The sequence below is a fragment of the Boleophthalmus pectinirostris genome, unplaced genomic scaffold (genome assembly GCF_026225935.1).
Source record: "Boleophthalmus pectinirostris isolate CB_2022bp ecotype Guang Dong unplaced genomic scaffold, ASM2622593v1 HiC_scaffold_6, whole genome shotgun sequence".
NCBI classification, from domain to species: Eukaryota; Metazoa; Chordata; class Actinopteri; order Gobiiformes; family Gobiidae; genus Boleophthalmus; species Boleophthalmus pectinirostris.
This window is the reverse complement of record NW_026571447.1, coordinates 31,667,165-31,687,164: the sequence shown is the minus strand read 5'-3', so window position 1 is coordinate 31,687,164 and position 20,000 is coordinate 31,667,165. Positions and strand designations below refer to the sequence as shown.

Here is a 20,000-nt window from a genome sequence, read left to right as displayed (position 1 = left end):
AATAAAAACACCAGTAATGATTAAATGTTAGATGTAGATGTTTAATTTCATACTGTGGAACATTCCAGGCAAAGCATTAACATCTCCATGGCGACAGAAAAGAACCACATTCAAAAAAGTACAAGAAATTTACTTATGAATCCTAATTTCCTTCGTTTTCATTGCACCGTCAGCCTATAAATCAAATGAAAATGTCTATAATTTTCAGATTGCCTTGAGTATTCTTTTTGAAAAGGGTCCGCCACCTTCTCGTCTCCATGGAAACGTTACTGCTTTGCCTAGAATGTTCCACAGTATAGATTAAATCATCCATCAGGACTTTGCTCCATTACAGTTCAGATTTGTGAGGAATTATTGCGTTTTTGAGCAATAAAAACACTCATAATGATTAAATGTTAGATGTTAGATGTTTAATTTCATACTGTGGAACATTCTGGCAAAGCATTAACATCTCCATGGCGACAGAAACGAACCACATCCAGAAAAGAACAAGAAATTAACTTATAAATGTACAGATTTGGTCCTGATTTCCTTCGTTTTCATTGCACCGACGTTGAATTGTCGGCCTATAAATCAAATGAAAACGGCTCTAATTTTCAGATCGTCTAATTGCCTTGAGTATCGTTTGAATCCAAATTTCTTTTAACAGATTGCGGAGGCTTTCTCGTTTTGCATATAGGGCTCGGGTGACGTGGCAAAAAATAATCACTTTTTCCCCACTCATATTTATGCACCTTGGTGGTTTCATTAAATGTGATGGTTTCTTCTTATGAAAAACAAATACATATGAGTCATAATAAGAAGAATCATGAATAAAGATAAGACACAAAAATAGGCAAATGTACTCCTCCGAAGTCCGAACGCTGCTTTTACTGACAGAAGATGATGCTTAGAAATGACTGAATCTTATTTCTTCTTTTATATTTGGGTTTATCTGATAGTTCCTCTTTTCTTCTCTTTCCTTTTCAGCTCCATCTCTCCTGTTGCACGACTGCTTGCCCTCCGCTGGCTTCTCTCTCTCCTTCTCCTCTCCCTCCTGCTCCCGCCCTCCACCTGTAACCGTGACGACAGGGAGGCGGAGGAGCAGCTGTCCGTCACCGCCCAGGCCACGCCCACCCCGCTCTGGGCAGTGGTCTGGGGCCCCACGCAGCCCCTGGAGGATGAGACCTATCACTTTATCTCCAGCCAGGAGACGGAGCCGCTGTCCCACCCAGGGCGGCACCTCGTGGGGGGCAGCACCACGGCGCAGGACTGGCCCCGCGGCTCCCCCGGAAGCGCGCTCCCGCCGGGCGACACTCTGCTGCTGCCCAAGCCCAAAGAGGACGACGAGGGGACAGAGGCGGAGGAGACAGAGCCGGAGGAAGGTGGGAAAGATTCATATTATGGATTTTTAAAGGTCCAATATTACACAAAATTTACTGTTATGAGTTTTAAACCCTGTTATGGTGTTGAAAAAAAACAAAACAACCCGGAGTCCAGTGGTGTAGTGGGGATTTTTTTTAAGTGGGGGTACGCGATTTTGTGACGTCATCGATGTGATGCATGTCCCAACACTCAGTCCTGGTTTAGTCCTGTTTTAGTCCTGGTTTAGTCCTGTTTTAGTCCTGTTTTAGTCCTGTTTTAGTCCTGTTTTAGTCCTGTTTTAGTCCTGTTTTAGTCCTGGTTTAGTCCTGTTTTAGTCCTGTTTTTAGTCTTGTTTTAGTCCTGTTTTAGTTTGTTTTTAGTCCTTGTTTTAGTCCTGGTTTAGTCCTGGTTTAGTCCTGTTTTTAGTTTTTCCTGGTTTAGTCCTGTTTTAGTCCTTGTTTTTAGTCCTGTTTTAGTCCCTGGTTTAGTTTTAGTCCTGATTTAGTCCTGTTTTAGTCCTGGTTTTAGTCCTGTTTTAGTCCTGGTTTAGTCCTGGTTTTAGTCCTGGTTTAGTCCTGTTTTAGTCCTGGTTTTAGTCCAGTCCTGTTTAGTCCTTGTTTAGTCCTGTTTTAGTCCTGTTTTAGTTTTAGTTTTAGTCCTGGTTTTAGTCCTGTTTTAGTCCTGGTTTTAGTCCTGGTTTTAGTCCTGGTTTATTTAGTCCTCCTGTTTAGTCCTGTTTAGTCCTGTTTTAGTCCTGTTTTAGTCCTTGTTTTAGTCCTGGTTTTAGTCCTGTCCTTTTAGTCCTGGTTTTAGTCCTGTTTTTAGTCCTGGTTTAGTTTAGTCCTGGTCCTGTTTTAGTCCTGGTTTAGTCCTGGTTTCGGTCCTGGTTTAGTTTAGTCCTGGTTTTTTTGGTTTAGTCCTGTCCTGGTTTAGTCCTGGTTTAGTCCTTGTTTTAGTCCTCCTGGTTCGGTCCTGGTTTAGTTTAGTCCTGGTTCGGTTTAGTCCTGGTTTAGTCCTCCTGGTTCGGTCCTGGTTTATTAGTCCTGGTTTAGTCCTAGTTCCTGTTTTAGTCCTGGTCCTGGTTTAGTCCTAGTTTATTCCTGTTTTAGTCCTGGTTTAGTCCTGTTTTAGTCCTGGTTTTAGTCCTGGGAACAGTCCTGGTCCCCTCATGTCACAGGTTAAGTTTTCTTCTTCCCACTCCTTTTTTCAGCAGCTTTTTTGTTGTTATTTCTGCTGTGATTTCACTGTTGTAAAAGAATGTGCATTTCTTACTTGCCAAAAATAAATATATACATTTTTAAAAAAGCAAAAAACTGGACAGTACTGGAGAGATCATGAGCCTATGCAGGTTGTTTTCACCACTGCCAATAGCTCCAGTTTTAACATTTAAGATGTAGATATTTTATATTTGTTATTTTTTTATATCTCACGTCGGGAGAAGTTTGTGGAGTTGTGTTTTGTTTCATTCACGCATGTCTTTATTATCAGTCTGTCTACATCTCCAAAGCTGAAAATACTCTCTTCCACCTTGTGATATCATGACGTAATAGTTTTTATTTATTTATTGCTCATGCTATTACTTTGTCGGCATCAATATAAAGAGAACAACAACAGCAACAAAAAATCTGACAGTTAACGTAAATACATATTCCATTATTTGCATTTCAGACCAAGAGTTTGTTTTCATACCTGACAGTTTTGACTGCTCACTGTGGTCTTCCTCAGTCATGTGATGTTGCTGCTCAGCTGGTTTAAACAGGTTTCAGCGCTGTCTTCCTACTGATGGAGGCAGGACGACAGCGCCATCTGCAGTCCGGCTTCCTCAGGACAGTATCCCAGGTGTGTAGGAGTAAAAAGGCCCCCTCGTCCCGGTTTATAGTCCCGTGGGCACGTTTCCGTTTTTCGGGTATTTCTGGGATACTGTCCTGAGAAAGTCGGACTGCAGATGGCGCCGTCGTCCTGCCTCCACTCATAGAAAGACAGCGCCCAAACCTGTACAAATCCCGCAAGTGAACAGGGTCGAAATCGTCAGGTATGAAAACAAACTCTTGGTCTGAAAAAGGAACCTAATAACATAAATTATCGGGACACCAAATGAACCTCATTGGACTATGGACAACCGTTATTTGCCTCGTCTTTGCTGCGTGAACAAAACCAACAAGAAGAAAACAAATCTTATAAACCCTGCTCCTTTCACAGATCAAAATAATAATAATAATTCTCAAGTTAGCAGCGAGTTTCTCTCTTTAGTTCAGTAGAGATCGGCAATTCCTGCGCTGAAATGATCCAAATGATTCTAGTGAAGCTGTATGGAGTTTAAAAACACAGTGGAGCATTATCACATGACATTGGAAGGTGGAACAGAGTGAGTGGAATACAATGTGAGAGAAGAACTCAGCCAAAATATGCAGGATTTGTGCGTTAAACATGTGCGAATGAAACAAAACACAACTCCGGGTCTGTTTGCGATGAGGAAATTGTGATTGATTAATCCAGACCCTTTAACAAAGTCTTTCACGCTGTTGTTTTTTGGGACGGTGACATCAACAAAAATGAAAATAGCAACTCTTTTGGGGATTGCACTGATATTGCTACTCAGATGTTATTTGGGCAATCCATCCAAAATGTGTGTGTAAATCGCTTGCTTAAGGTTAAGGTTTTGTTTAGTGAAGAACATTAGAACACGACGCTGCAAGTTTGTGTTTTGTTTGCTGCGTTTTTATAGACTATCCTTGGGTTTTAGAGTTACGAAAAATGTGCACAGTTGCTACGGCAGTTTGCAGTTCCAAAGCAAATTTTATACCCTTTGCAGCGTATGTTTTGAGTGATTAAAAGTGCTCAGAGTGGTGCCTAGTCGTCGGGTTCAGCTCTTAACCACATTTCAAATAGAGCGACTGAACTGAGCAATACCTGAAGGACTCAAGAGCAGTTCAAACTTTTATGCATTTTGGACCAGAAAGCTGCAAATGTACAGTATCTAGCTCTAAAGTTGCCAAAAAAAATGTCCAAGAACAGTAAATAATGATATTAAAACACCATATAAACACTTTAGTTCCACTTTAAATTGTTAATTGCGATAACAACGGTCCTAAATTCTCATCGCGCTGATACCCACGGATAAAAAGGAAACTGAAATCTGTGAGTACAATAAAAACAGCAGATATCAAGTCCTGGTTTGACTCCAGTTTAATCCTGATGTAGGCTTAGTTTGGTTCTGTTCTAGTCCTGGTTTAGTCATGGTCAAGTCCAGGTTTATTTCTGGTCCAACCCCATTTTTTTCCCTTTTGGGTTTGTGTGATGTGTGAATGCAATCGTAAAGAAAACAATGTATATTTCCCATAGTCTGTAAAAATAAATGGCCATAGTTTACTTATTAGACGCTGCATTTCAAACAGGAAGTGAGCATGGGCGTACTTCCAGCTCCATTGACTCTAGCTCCAGTTCACTTTGTATTGAAAAAGCTAGTGTTGTAGTACTTGAGAACGGTTTTGGTTTTGAGACCGGCGTTGGTCTTGAGACAGTTTTTTACCGGTTTGGTTTCGTTTTGGATTAGAACGTGTTTGGACTCAGTGTTATCTCGGTCTTGAAGGTGCTCGGACTCGGTGCTGTCACGGACTTGAGGTCTAACTCCACTTAGGCTGCGTTCAGACTGCAGCCTGAAGTGACCCAAACCCGATTTTTTTGGCCCCTACGTGACCTGTATCTGATCTTTTAATGACAGTCTGAATGACACAGATCTGATTTTTTCAAATGTGACCCAGGACACTTGGATATGTGCTCCTGAAACCGATACATATCTGATCTTTTGACATGCAACTTCAGTCTGAAGGGTCAAAGTGCATTCATCTGACCTACATGTCATCAACAAGCCACAAATGTCACTATTCTGCGCTGAAATAGGCGAAAATTGTTAATGAACTCCGTGTCACTGAAGCAAAGCACATCACCACTCACCACTGTTGTCTACGTTTCCACATCCACACGTTCCTTTCAACGGACGTCGCTGCCGCTGTCCCACAAAACACCACGGCCAAAAACCTCGTCCTTCTCCTTCTCAATCTCCTCCTTAAAACAAGTAAGTTGTTCATGTTCTGGCTCCTGGTACGAGAGGAACTTTAAAAATCTCCAGGTGCTCAATGCTCGCGTCCATGTTTGGACAACTTCTATAAAACACAGAGCACGCTCGCTGTGGTTGACGTCATCGTGTTCTCCAGTGTCACATGCGGGACACTTTTGGGCCATTTAATATTCACACTGGAGTCACATACAAGTCGCATTTAATTGGAAATGTGAACGACCTCGCAAAAAACATCGGATTTCACAAAAAAATCGGAATTGAGCATTAAGCCCTGCAGTCTGAACGAAAGCCTTAGAAACTTGAAAACAGGCTTAAAAATCCTACCCACTTTCTTCATTTTCTTCACAGTTTTCTGTAAAGTGCCAGTGGAAGTTATCTTAATTAAAGAAGAGGTTTTCATCTGTGGGTGTTTCAATAAGAGTGTTTCAGTGCCGTACAGTTTGCTTGGCTTATTTTAAGCTTAAATTAACACTTATCAGATATAATGGAGATACAAAAGCGTTGATATATATGTGCCAAAAGAACTGTTAAATACAAATAAATGTAGAAAATGACAAAGATAGTCTCGATTTGGTCTCCGTGGTATCGGTCTTGTCTCGGTCTTGGCCTTTAAAAGTCTTGGTCTTGTCTCAGTCTCAACTCTCAGAGGTCTTGGTCTTGTCCTGGTTTAGGGACCCTGTGGTTTTGGACAGGTCTTGGTCTCGATTAGTGCGCTCTTGATTACAACATTAGAAAAAACAATCGCCCCCATTCTCTGTAAGCGCTAATGTCAGACTCCTCATTTTGGTCTAAACATTTTTGTATTAACCCACTCTACATGATCCTGGTGTTTTTATTTCGCTATTTTGTCTGTAAATCAGTTCCTTTTCCTAATGTGAGACTCTGGTCCAAATTTCAGCCTCATTGAGCTTCATTTGACTGGAGCTGGAAGCTTTGGGCGACGTCACTTCTTTATATTTCCCAGCTCAGTCCGCTTTCAGTCGACAGTTTTGTTAGTTGCACGAAATAGGGGTGAAGGTTGAGGAGCGACATTCGGTAAAACCATTCCCATGTCATGACGTGTGAGCTGGCGCAGGTGCTTTTGCATGTGAGCTGTGAACAGTCCCCTTCGCTCTCGTTCTACTGCAGCCCGTATGACAGATTTCTAAATAAATGTGCCGAGAGCAGAGTCCATGAGAACACAGGCACATGGCAGCAGACCTCAGGGGAATTAACTGTCAGCTCCGACTCCCCACTGTCTGTGTGCAGCCGCCTGTGTCTACACTGCAAAAAGAGGGCGTCTCGACTCCTAACTAAATTCATTTAAATCACTTCTATTCAAATTATCGGCATTCATTTTGAGTGGTTCTGACTATTATACGGCTTGTTTCAACACATTGCTTCTGATGTCGAGCTTACCTAATTGCCAAAGGGTAATAACACGGCGTGATTCCCTTTGGCAAAGAAAATATCCTAAATATTCTTTTCTACAATATCCTAAACACGTTAAAGATGTATTATAACTTTCCTGGAAGGCCTTCTGTTTGTCTGTCTCCATGCATATAATGTTATTTAGTCTGAAATTTTACACACAGTATGGCTTTAAACTTATGTTGCATTCAATCCAAGTGGAAAGAAACTCAGTCTAAAGGCAAAGCTCTCAATCTACTGGTCAGGGCTTAATGCTCAATTTTGATTTTTTTGTGAAATCTGATTTTTTTGCGAGCTCGTTCACATTTCCAATTAAAAACTACTTGTATGTGATCTCCAGTGTGAACTTTAAACGGCCCAAAAGTGTCCCGCATGTGCATTGGAGGACACAACGATGTAACTCGCAGCGAGCGTACTCAGTGTTTACGGAAGTCGCCTAAACATTGGGCTTGTCTCCCAAAATACGGTCCAGTTCTTCGTAAAATGGACAGGTTACACATCCACGGTTGCTTTGTTTGTTTGAGTCTTTAGCCTCCTTTTATTCGGCTCGCAGGCTTTTTATTTTGTGTTGACATTAGAGTCAGGATCGCCTGAAGTTGCGCTCTGACATTTCTTTGGCAATCATTTAAAAAAACACCCAGACCCCTCCAATTTGTCCTGAATACAGCGATACCCCCAAATCTTAATAAACTCTCCATTGACTAGTCTCTGAGTCTGACGTGTAGGTGTGATGAATGTGACTTGGCCATTCAGACTGAAGTCACATGTCAAAAGATCGGATGTATCAGTTTTAGGAGCACATATCCAAGGGCCTGGGTCACATTTGAAAAAATTGGATTTGTGTCTTTCAAACTGTCATTAAAAGATCAGATACAGGTCGCATAGGGGCAAAAAAATCTGATTTGGGTCACTTCAGGCTGCAGTCTGAACGTAGTCTATGTTCTTCACCTATGAGCTTTGGGTAATGACCGAAAGGAGGAAAGATTACAGATACAAGCAGTCGAAATGTGTTTCCTCTGCAGGGTGGCTGGGCGCTCCCTTAAGGCCAATTTACGGTCCAGCGTCAAATCGTTTGCGTCACGACACAGAGATTCTGCATTGACGCGTACCCCCTATGCAGAGCCTCTGCGTCGACCGACGTGCATCGAAACGACACAGACAGCAGGGGAAGCGACTCAGACGATAAGGGCTGTGATTGGTCCTCCATACCGCCGCACTACAGACATTTCCTGTACTCGGCTTTCCTTTCTTTCAATATACATTGAGAAATAATGTGTTTAATGCAGCTTTGCGCATATGTGTTTACGTTTTACAGAAACAAAACTTAAAACCGCATGGCTAACTTGCATAAACTAAGCGCTCAAAAAACAGATCGCTCTTGTGCGCTGATGCGGTTCAGCTTCTGTCAGACTTAAAAAGAACACGACTCCGAGGAATATATGTGTTCTTTCTGTGACAGAGGGATATTGTTCTGATGAGTCTGTTCTGTGCTTTTATCCTGTCAGAGATGGAACCTTTCAGAGATTATACATCTGCAGGTCATACGCATAGACCGTATATATGAATGAACATATATCCTAGCCCCCTGGCGTTTTGGCGGTGAATTACTTCGCGGTGCACAGACCTCGACGCAGATCCATAAATCAAAAACAACGGCGACAAGGCGACAGCGGCAGTGCGCGTTGAGTCGACGCAGAACTATACTTCACCCTTTAGAGATAGGGTGAGGCGCTCAGTCACATGGAGGAGCTTGGAGTAGAGCCGCTGCTCCTCCCCACAGAGAGGAGCAGCTGAGATGGCTTGGACATCTGTTCCAAATGCCTCCTGGACGTCTCCCTGGGGAGGTGTTTCAGGCATGTCCCACCAGGAGCAGGCCCCGGGGGGAGACCCAGGACACACTGGAGGGACTGTGTCTCTCTGCCGGCCTGGGATCATCTTGTGGTCCCACTAAAGGAGCTGGAGAAAGTGTCTACGTAGTGCAAAAAAAATGCTTTCAGTTGCTGTAATGAATATCGTAAAACCGTTGCCTGAGACTCGCAGATCTGACCTGTAACTTGGCATTGCTTCTTATATAAATCCAGTGTGCTATTTTATTAGACTAAACTATTCAATTAACATTATGAATTGAAGTCCTTGTGCAAAAATCAATCTTAAGTGAGTTGTAATTGCTTGATTTCAGTAATATTCATCTTGTTTTGAGTGCATTTTGACAAATTTTGAAATATGTTTGCCAATCGAAGTCAAATTGAAAACTGAAAGCACTTATTCCAACCGTTCGGCACATGACCTGTCAAAATCTTCTCAAATCAAGATAAAAGTCCACACTCTGGCCATCTTAAGTTTCATTTTTTGCAGTGCTTGTCTCTAGGAAAGCCTAATAAAGTGCTCATCATTCAGAGGGAGAAATGGGCTGTCTGTCAAACCTTGAGCTACAGAGACGACGTCACTGGTGTAGTCTGAGGCCAGAGCGTTGTGCATCCAATTTAATGTTCTGCTGCCTGCATTGATTTTCCTGTTTGTTGTGGACGCCATTACACATCGTCACGCTGTGTTTGTGTGTCTGTTGCAGTGGACCCCCAGTTCTACGTTACTGTGACGATCTCCTCACTGCTCATCCTGACAGCGGTCGTCATAACAGCGAAACTATGGTATGTACAAGATATCTGTCGTCGCTACACTGCAAAACCAAACGATCTACACAAGGATGAATGGTGCCTGTCTCGTCAGTGTGTTATAGCTTTGCCCGGAAAGTTCCACAGTGTAAACTCATTTATCGCTTGGTAACACTTTGTAATGACTACACTTTAATTACCATTGATAGAGCATAAACAAAGACTTCATTCACACCATAATCTTAATTCATAACCCCACATCCCTTAATTAAAGCTATACTATGTAACTTTTTTGCCAAAGAATAGATTATAATAGATGTTTTTATTGCACTAAAAACACAGAAAAACATGGATCACTCTGAGTAGGCTTGCATCTCCACAAACCTGGCTCTTATTTCACCTCCTGCTTGTTTTCATGGAAATGTTGTTCCTTTGGTTGTGATCTTCTAGCCAGATTCATCAGCCGGTTTCACTTCGCAGCATTAGGATTCGTTCGCTCGATGGTAGGCGGGTACTTTTTTTTATTTAACGAATTGCTGCTATTTGGTTGTGACGTATGTAATGTGCCAAATCCCGTAGGAAGAAGGGCAATAGCGTCTTTCCCCTTGATAAAATTCACCAGACATTCTCTTTGTTCCGGCTTTTAATCCTCGATCACGGGAATCGTTGCCAATGCAGAATGTCTGCCTTTGTTTACATCCATCTCGACCGCTTTGTTTACTGTTGTGTTGTTCCACAAAAGGGACCCAGACAGGAGCTTGAGTTTGATATTATGGCTTCATTGATTGGCCGGTGCGCGGTCTACAATTTCCCGGGGTTCTTGCAAACCGTCTAGTGTATTCCGATTCCTGACCAAGCCGTTGGAGAGAAATTAAATTGAGTGGAGGCACTAGGTGGCGCCAACGTGGCTAATGATCTTCCACAGTATCTCAAAAAACGTATCTCTATGGAGAATGTTCCGAAGCATTGTTTTAATTTTCTATTTTGGTAACACTTTATAAAAACTACACCTTATTTAGCCTTAATAAAGCATGAACAAACTAAAACTTAATTAATAATGAACAAATACTTAACTAAGAGTCATTCAGGCTTAATCACTACTTAACTACTACCTTAATTAGCACATAACTTGAACTTAATTAGCCTGTGCTGTGAATAGTTACTCATAATTATTTTATACTTACTTACCCATAAACTAACCATTTGTGTGTGTATTTGTAAATGCATATTTGTGTACAGATTTGAACATTTATTAATGATTATTAAGCCATGAGAGAATGATTTACTCATACTGCAATGCAATGCTCATTCAAGCAGCTATTACCTGTTAGTTAAGTCTTTTCAAGAGCTTTTGTAAAGTGAAGACTAATTATGCTTTAATTAAGTATTTGTTCATTATTAATTAAGTCTTTGTTCATGCTTTATTGAGGCTAAATAAGGCGTAGTTATTATAAAGTGTTACCTGTTTCTGTAGAAGTATGCAGTTGACTTTGCTGCTGAAAGTTGCATGGCATCACTTTAAGTAGTTACTAATCATTCTTAATTAACTATTTGTTCATGGTGAATTAAGTATTTGTTCATGTTTATGCAGGCTAACTAAGCTGTAGTTCATATAAAGTGGTTGCCGTACAGGTGTTTTTATTTCCAATAGTCGGTGTACTTACAGTAAATGGACATAGCTTAAGTACCAGTTGCTGCGTTCCAAACAGGAAGTGAGCATGGGCGTGCTTCCAGCTCCACTGACTCTGGCTCAAATTCACTTTGTATTGGAAAAAATATTCATATTAACCCACTCTACATGATCCTGGTGTTTTTATTTCGCCTATTTTCTCTGTAAATCAATTCCCATTCCTATTATGGAACTCTGCCCCCAATTCACCGCTGTAACTGTGAGCTTCATTTGACTGGAGCTGGTTTGGGCAACATCACTTCTTTATATTTCCCAGCTCAGTCCGCTTTCAATCCACAGTTTGGTTAGTTGCATGAAATAGGGGTGAAGGGTGAAGCGGCATTCAGTAAACCATTTCCACGTCCTGACGTGTGCGCTGGAACAGTAGATAATGATATTATTATTATTAAAACACCAACAGCAAAAGTGGATTTTTTGTGTTTAGTTCCACTTTAAATTGTTTATTGATGTAGCAATGGTCCTAATTTCTCAGCATTTGAAACCCATGGATAAACAGGAAACTGAAATCCATGAATACTTATTATTAGGCTATTAGGTTATTATTTTGAAGGCTGGATTCACACTTGTCCTGGTTTGATCCCAGTTTCAGTTCTGTTGACTATGATTTTATGGAAGCATGAAAGTTACATGAAATCACTTAAAGTATTTACTCATCCTGAATCATTCTTAATAATCTATTTGTTATAATAATTAAGTCTAAGTAAGGTGTAGTTTAATATAAACTGGTTGCCATACGGATGTTTCTGTTGCCAAAAACACTTGGTTTTTTGGGTCATGCTCTTGTCTCCATGGAGAATTTTAAATTGTATGAAACATTTTGGAACATTTAATTCTAAAGCAACATGAACATAAGATTTTTGGACCCTCCACCTAAAAATTAGTGCTGCTTAATATAGAGTAAATTCAGGATAATCTTGATTTCATTTGGGTAACTGTTTATAATCAGTGTTGGGAAGGTTACTTTTAAAATGTATTCCCCTACAGATTACAGATTACATACCCCAAAATGTAGTTTGTAACGTAATCTATTAAATTACTTCAAGTGAGTAACGTAATCTGAATACTTTGGATTACTTGGTTTGCTGTTAAATCCTGTTTGAGACATAGTTTAGACCTGGTTTAGACCTGTTTTAGTCCTGGTTTGGACCTGGTTTAGACCTGGTTTAGGCCTGGTTTAGACCTGGTTTTAGTCCTGGTTTAATCCTGGTTTAGGCCTGGTTTAGTCCTAGTTTAGACCTGGTTTTAGACCTGGTTTAGTCCTGGTTTAGGCCTGGTTTAGGCCTGGTTTAGTCCTAGTTTAGACCTAGTTTGTTTACCTGGTTTAGACCTGGTTTAGTCCTAGTTTAGACCTGGTTTTAGACCTGGTTTAGACCTGGTTTAGGCCTGGTTTATTCCTAGTTTAGACCTGGTTTTAGACCTAGTTTAGGCCTGGTTTAGACTTGGTTTAGACCTGGTTTTAGACCTGGTTTAGACCTGGTTTAGACCTGGTTTTAGTCCTGGTTTAGACCTGGTTTTAGTCCTGGTTTAATCCTGGTTTAGGCCCGGTTTAGTCCTAGTTTAGACCTGGTTTAGACCTGGTTTTAGACCTGGTTGTGGACCTGGTTTAGACCTGGTTTTAGTCCTGGTTTAATCCTGGTTTCCTGGTTTAGGCCTGGTTTAGACCTAGTGAAAACAGGAAAATACCTCCATTAATAATTCATTTATTTCAACAAAGTAACTGTAATCCAATTACCACTCACTGAAACAGTAACTGTAACTGAATACAGTAGTAGTACACATAATTTGTACTCTGATTACGTAACTCTGGTACATGTAATCTGTTACTCCCCAACACTGATTATAATTGAGAGATGTAGATTCAATGTCAGAAAGAAAACGTTACTGACAATATCCACCATCTTTGTTGTGAGAAGACAAAATGTACATAGAAAAAAACTGTATGACGCTTGTGTTTGTTTGATTGAAAAGAAAATCTGAGAATGGTTTAAGACTGAAGTCGCAGAATATGTTTTTTTCATTGACAAATACACTTGAAAATAAGGCCCAATGTGTTGAAACTATTCTGATATTCTATACGTTGAAGAAAAGAGATCAAATTTTGAAGAAACTACTATTGAGATTCCTATTTTGAATTCAATTGTAACTCGTCTTCTATCTATTTTGCAGTGTAAACAGATTTTTAGTGTTTGTGGAGTGCGGTGGGCGACTCATTACCGGACTCCTTTGCCACTGCTGCAGGCCATTCAGAATACATTTAAATTTAGAGCAGAAACATAAGCCCAGATATGTGATTTTCTAAGCTTTTCCAAACACATTGATGGATTAAATTTTTATTCATTTGAAACTGTCAGAGGGTCAGTGCTCAAAAGCTGATCACAGGAGGGCTGAATTTTGAAAAACGTTCAAAAGTTTGCCCAGAATTTTGGTTCAATTTCTTTGTAATATATTCAATTCATTGTGTGCTCAAATATTAGATGTTGAAACTGGGAGACATTTGAACCTAATTGGAAAAAAAAATGATGACAATTTATGCAAATTAATAAAATGTAGAAAAGATTTTATGAATTACATTTGGGCAGCGGTGAGTGAATGGCTGGACTCTCTCACAGCAAGAGGGTTCGGGTCTTTCTCTGTTGAGTTTGCACACGGCCAATGACTGAATGAACAATTATAGGTTTGTAGAATAAATTAAAATTAAAAATAGCCAGAGAGTTGAAAGAAGAGGCATGAGGCTGGAGTTTTAAAGCAGGAGAAGTGTATTTACCTTTAGTTTGGGACCCAGAACCCAGAAACATGAACCTTTAATCATGAATATTATTGTTATGTTGTCTATTCCGGTACAGGAGAGTTTCAGCTGATGTCATTGTTATTAAAAACCCACGTTGCATGCTGGGAAATTTTTTGGTTGGAGGCAAGAAACAGGATAGCGGTCAAACACAGTGCGTAACCTCGCGTATTTATCCCCGATAATGGTAAATTCCTGCTGCATTATCGGATGCACAAATAGAAGCACGGAAGAAGGAAAATGTCTTTTTCGTATTCTGAGTGAAAAGAACCACTAACAGTGAATTAAACGGCTTTCAAACATCCGCAGAGCAAACGTAGAAGCGAGCAAACCGTGGACTCCAACAAGTTCAACAACACATCGAGACTCTTGGAGGTTTTCATCTTTTCTGCTGTGAATGGCCCAGGAGTTTCCACCAAGTCATTGTGGATATCGCCGAAGTGAATATTTGTCCAGGTAGTTGGTGATTCTGACCAGAAGTTTGGTTTGGTCCACCTTTTGTCGGGGTTGAAAAGGGTGATTTGTCGTCCATCGATGCTTATGACCAATTTCTGGTCAAATGGTCTTGGGTCCTCTGCCGTTAGAGTGGATAAATAACCGGGATCAATACTCTTTACGTGCTTTCTCGCTCCGTCCGACATGTTGAATTAGTGTTTAATGCCGCCAACCAAAATAATTCCCGGCATGCAACGCGCGCTTTTGTCAACAATGAAACTCGCCTATAGTGCAGTCTAATCTGGCTATATGCATCTGTTGTAGGGAGTATTATACCTCTGATGATGTAGGCCAAGATGACAATGGACTGAGCTGGCAGCACACAAATTTCTCTTTCAATATGTTGTTGGTACAATTAGGTGTTGTAATTCCAATTTGACTGAATGACTCATTCTCATGACTCATCCCTATATGACACAGAACTGACTCATGTGAGCTTTAAGTCATGTTATAATGTTGTTACCTCCCCAAAAACATGCCCGGAGTTGTCGCATGTTTAGTTTGCCTGTATCTCCAGATCAAAATGCTCTATTTAAGTTTTCAAGTTAATAGCTCCTTTTTCTTTTGTTTAGTAGAGATGGGAAAATTCAAGACTGAAATTACTCAAGTGATTCCTGTGAATGTATCTCAATCCAATCCACTTTATTTCCATAGCACATTTCACAAAGAGTTTCCAAAGTGCTGCACAAATACATACTAATAACAACAACAATAATATAATGCTAAAATAAACGCCCCAGGGAAGACTCAGGACACGCTGGAGGGACTATGTCTCTCATCTGGCCTGGGAACACCTTGGGGTCCCCCAGAGGAGCTGAAAGACGTGTCTGGGGTGAAGGAAGTCTGGGAGTCTCTGCTTAGTCTGCTGCCCCCGCGACCCAGCCCCAGATAATAGGAAGAAAATAGATGGATGGATGGATAAACGCTCTGACTTAATCATACTAGTCCTAAAACAGTAAAACCAGTAAAATACAATAAGAGCAAAACCATAGAATGGCAATAAATAAATAAAACCAATAAAATACATTAAAAATAAATCAAATAAATAAAAGACCACAGAGGACCACACAACTCACGCGGTGTTAAAAGCCCGAGAATAAAAGTGGATTTTAAGACAAGACGAGTTTTTTGACGAGGAGTTTGGGGCCAGCCACAGAGAACGTCCTGTCCCCCCTGGTTTTTATTCTCATCTTAGGCAACACAACTTCGAAATGTATGGAGTGAGCACTTCCTGTATCACCACATGACATCACAAAGTGGTATAGAGTGTTTTCAGTTTGAGAGAAGAAAATCAGCCTAAATATGCAGGATTTATGTGTTAAACGTGTGAATGAAGTAAAACACAACTCTGGATATTTGTGATGAGGAAACAACATTATAACATAAATCACAATATTTATTTATTCAATTTTTTAGCATCCCCATTAGTTTCCTTGTTGCCTTTAGGCTGGAAATTACAACCGAAAGCCGCGCAGTGTGGCATTATACCGTAAATTCTGGACTATAAGCCGCTACTTTTTTCTCACTAATAAAACGATGCGGCGAATATATGGACGGATTGTTTGTTTGGCACATTGTCCGTTCATATATACGGTCTGTGGTTTGGCATCACAGTGGATATTCGCAGCCCAAGTGCAGAAAATGTCGCTGTCTGAGCAATTAACACATGGATCTAGGGTTCACATGAAGGTGCAGCGTTAGATAGCGATGTTGTCAGTGCACTAAAACAGTTTATCTCCGTGTGATAAAATAAGTTATGATGCTAAATGAACATTAGTGAGGAGGATGCGTCTTACCCGTATGTGTAAATGACGAGAAGAAACGTCTCAAACTTCAGTAGCTGGACATCCACTCACACCTGATTGATAGAACTAACCCCGCCCCCGAGAGAGTCTGAAATCTGCTGAAATCCTCCAAGACACTGACATGATACAGACAGGACAGAGACTCTTTCTGCAGGAGACATGCGCAGTAGAGAGACGAGGAAGATGCTTGTTTGATTGTGTTTTGAACCGTTATTTTGCTCTTCATGCACACATCCACTTGAAAAACACACAAAGAAATGCAGATGATGAGGCTTTTAAGTTAACGGAAATTGATGTGAATATCGAAGAAGGAAACAGAGCTGCTGCACGTGAGCTCTGCATCAGTGAATCGATGGTGAGATTTTGGCGACGGCAGCGTGAAGAACTGACTCAACGCAAAAAGACGACAAAAGCTTTCAGAGGCGATAAAAGCAGACGGCCCGAACTTATTAATGTTCTTGAAGACGTGGACACCTGTGGCTTATATTTCAGGTGCGGCCTACATATGTACAAGTTATAAATTTTGTTAACATTTTGTTGATGCGGTTTATATTCAGGTGTGCTCAATAGATGCATCACGAATTTCGGACTTCCGGTCATTGCGCAATGCATACTGGGAAGGATTTTCTGAAAAAGTGAGCATCAAACCTCCATGTTTGTTTTACCCAGTCCAGTGGGATGTGTCTATTGGCAAAGCCGCTCTTTTCTAGTCTTTTGAATCATATCGCTTTTGTTTCTGGTTCTGATATTGTCATATTTTAGTTTTGGGATTCGGACATTGTAATTGCATGGTTGTTGGATCCTAACAGTGGAGTGGAGCATCAAAGCGGGATCCCATTTGTTAAGTGAGAGGTGCAGAAGACAAACAGGCTGAGCTCACACTTTCTTGTTCTTGTGGTTTTACAGCAACATCACATCTTGGTCGCTTTTCAGTGGAAGGTGTTTCTTGGCGAACAAGCTGGTGCCTTTTGCTTTGGCGTTGACTTTTTAAATTCGTAACCAAGGTGGAGTGAGGGATCGGGGTTTTGCTTTGATGCCGCTCCACATACAAAATGTTCACTGCAAACTCAGGATGATTTCTTAGGCAGCCAAACATTTCCTTTTTCATCCTTCCTGTGGATCAATACTGCCCATCGTCTTCGCCTTTCACTATTTTTCAATTCCGTTGGGAAGGGAAACAGTTTGAACAGACGTTTGCAGTCACATAGATCTGATTCCCTTTTGCAGTTATGAAGTTCGCAAACAAATTTCTCGAGCCGTTTTCTGCTGTTAGGACGTCCAACAACCACACAATTACAATGTCCTGAATCCCAAAACTAAAATATGACAATATCAGAACCAGAAACAAAAGTGATGTGGTTCAAAAGACTAGAAAAGAGCGGCTTTGTCAATAGATGCATCCCACTGGGAAAACAAACATGGTGGTTTGATGCTCACTTTTTCGGAAAATCCTTGCCAGTTTGCATTGCGCAATGACCAGAAGTCCAAAATTCGTGATGCATCTATAGTCCAGATTTTACGGTATCACTTGTTGGCGTTCGCAAAAACTGAGCTTAAGCGCAAGTTGAACCCGACGACAGAAGATGAGAACTTTGTAACGACGCTACCCGGAATGCTTTGTGACGTAAACAAATATGGCTACAAACTACTAGTGATTGCATTTTCTCCTTTTTTTCAATAAAAAAATACTACAAAACGAACATATTTGAGTTGTTTGGTATTACATATTAACAACAGACGCCAACGTTAATCATATAAGTCTTTTTAAACGGTAGCTTTTAGCCTGCACACACACACACAGACACACAAAGACACACAGACACACACATTAGCGTTTGTATATAGATGCGTTGTGCGTCGTCCTTGATTGCGCAGCAGGTATGGCCCCTTTAGTGCGCTGGGTAATCGCTCACTAATGGTTTTATTAACAACACTCATCTCGTGCACGCTCTCAGATGGAGCAGATGTGTGGTTTGGTGCCATTAGGGCGCAGTGATTAAACGGTGGCTGTAATCATTAGGGTGTGGTGGGAGGAGCGGGGCATCCATCTTTCTCTGTTTGAAGAATAACACAATAGAAGTGAACTGCTTTAAATGTGCTCAGACAGAAGGGCTCGGTGTAGACGCCATAATGGTTTGAAAAGGGACTCTCAGATAAAATGGACGTGAATGACGTTCTAACCGTGTTGTAACGGTGCTACCTCATTGTTACCTCACTCAGAGTTGTGTTTCGATTGATTGCAGGGTTGAGTTGTCTTATATTGTGCTTTATACTATGGCCAGTGAGAGCTCCAGTGTTTAGACTAGAAATTACAACTGAAAGCCGCGCAGTGAGGCATTTTATCAATTGTTGGCGTAAGCAAAACTGAGCTTAAGCACAAGTTGAACCCGACGACATAAGACAACAACTTTGTGACGACGCAACCATGTCTGAGTAGTCTTATATTGTGCTTTATACCACGATCAGTGAGAGTTCCAGTGTTTATCTGCCGTGTGTTAATACTACATAACGCACAAGTAGTTCCGGCAACAACCAAATCACTGTTATATATCACTTCTCTGCGGCCATTGCCATGACATCTCCGTAGCAAAAGGTAAACAAATGCTAAACTGTTGTGGGTAGAATGTAGAGAAATATAATAAAATCTAGAAGATGAACCAAAGATGAGTCGTATTGTTTTCAGTGGTCTGTGCTCAATGGTGCATGGGACCCAAAAAATGTTCACTTCCGCGTTTAGCTCCTCCCACTTGTGTGACGTTTGTAAAGTGCACGGCGTGGAGCGTTTGGACCAATCAGAGCGAGAGCTGCTAGTGTGGGCTAAGAGTGGGGCTAGGTTAAGTCTGACAAAGCAAACTTTTAGGCACTTTGAGGATTTCAAAGTTTTTAAAAGATTATGATGTGAAAACAGAAAAGAATCCTACAAAATCTGACCTTTTGAAATTTGTCAATGTCCTGTCAGCCAAACACGGGCAGTTTGAATTCCCTAAAAATGCATTGTGCTTCTACGGGAGAATTCTTTCTGGGCTCAAGCTCCCTGGAGCTGCAGTACCTGGAGTGGCCACTAGTCGATCTAGAGCCAGGACAGAGGAGGAATGTCTTATCCAGTTTTTATTATAGATCCACTGGTAGAATGCATAAACTATAATAAAATCTTCAGGATGAATCCAGGATGTCATAGCTGCTAGTGTGGGCTCAGAGCAGGGCTACTAACCCTTACAAAGCTGACTTTGATGATTGAAACATTTTTTAAAGTTCATATTGTAAGAATACAGAAAAATCCTACAAAATCTGACCTTTATGAAAGCTGTCGATGTCCTGTCAGCCAAACACGGGCAGTTTGAGTTCACAAAAAATGCATTGTGCTCTAGGGAAGAATTCTTTCTGGGCTCAGGCTCCCGGGAGCTGCAGTACTGGGAGTGGTCACTAGTCAGCCTCGAGCTGGGACAGACCCACATCTATGGGTAGAATGCATAGTCCTATAATAAAACCTAGAAGATGAATCCAAGATGGTGTGGTAGCTGCTAGATCGGCGATAGCACAGGCTCAGCACGGGGCTAGACTAACTCTTACAAAGCTGACTTTTAGGTGCTTTGAATTACTGAAGAATCCTACAAAATCCGACCTTTATGAAAGCTGTCGATGCCGTGTCAGCCGAACACGGGCAACTTGAGTTCACAAAAAAGTGCATTGTGCTCTTTGAAGAATTCTTTTTGGGCCGGAGCTCCTGGGAGCTGCAGTACCTTTGGAACGGCCACTAATCGATCTCGCTTGTGTCTTATCC

The 20,000-nt window shown here is 41.0% G+C and overlaps 1 protein-coding gene across 1 annotated transcript in view; it reads left to right on the top strand.

Moving 5' to 3' along the window:
* Nucleotides 1-20,000, top strand: part of pianp (PILR alpha associated neural protein) — a 68,983-nt gene that overhangs the window by 1,580 nt on the left and 47,403 nt on the right. Inside the window, exons 2-3 of the mRNA XM_020928131.1 lie at nucleotides 970-1,364; nucleotides 9,402-9,480. Of these exons, the coding sequence (XP_020783790.1) occupies nucleotides 970-1,364; nucleotides 9,402-9,480 (474 nt within the window). The remainder of the gene's footprint in view (nucleotides 1-969; nucleotides 1,365-9,401; nucleotides 9,481-20,000) is intronic.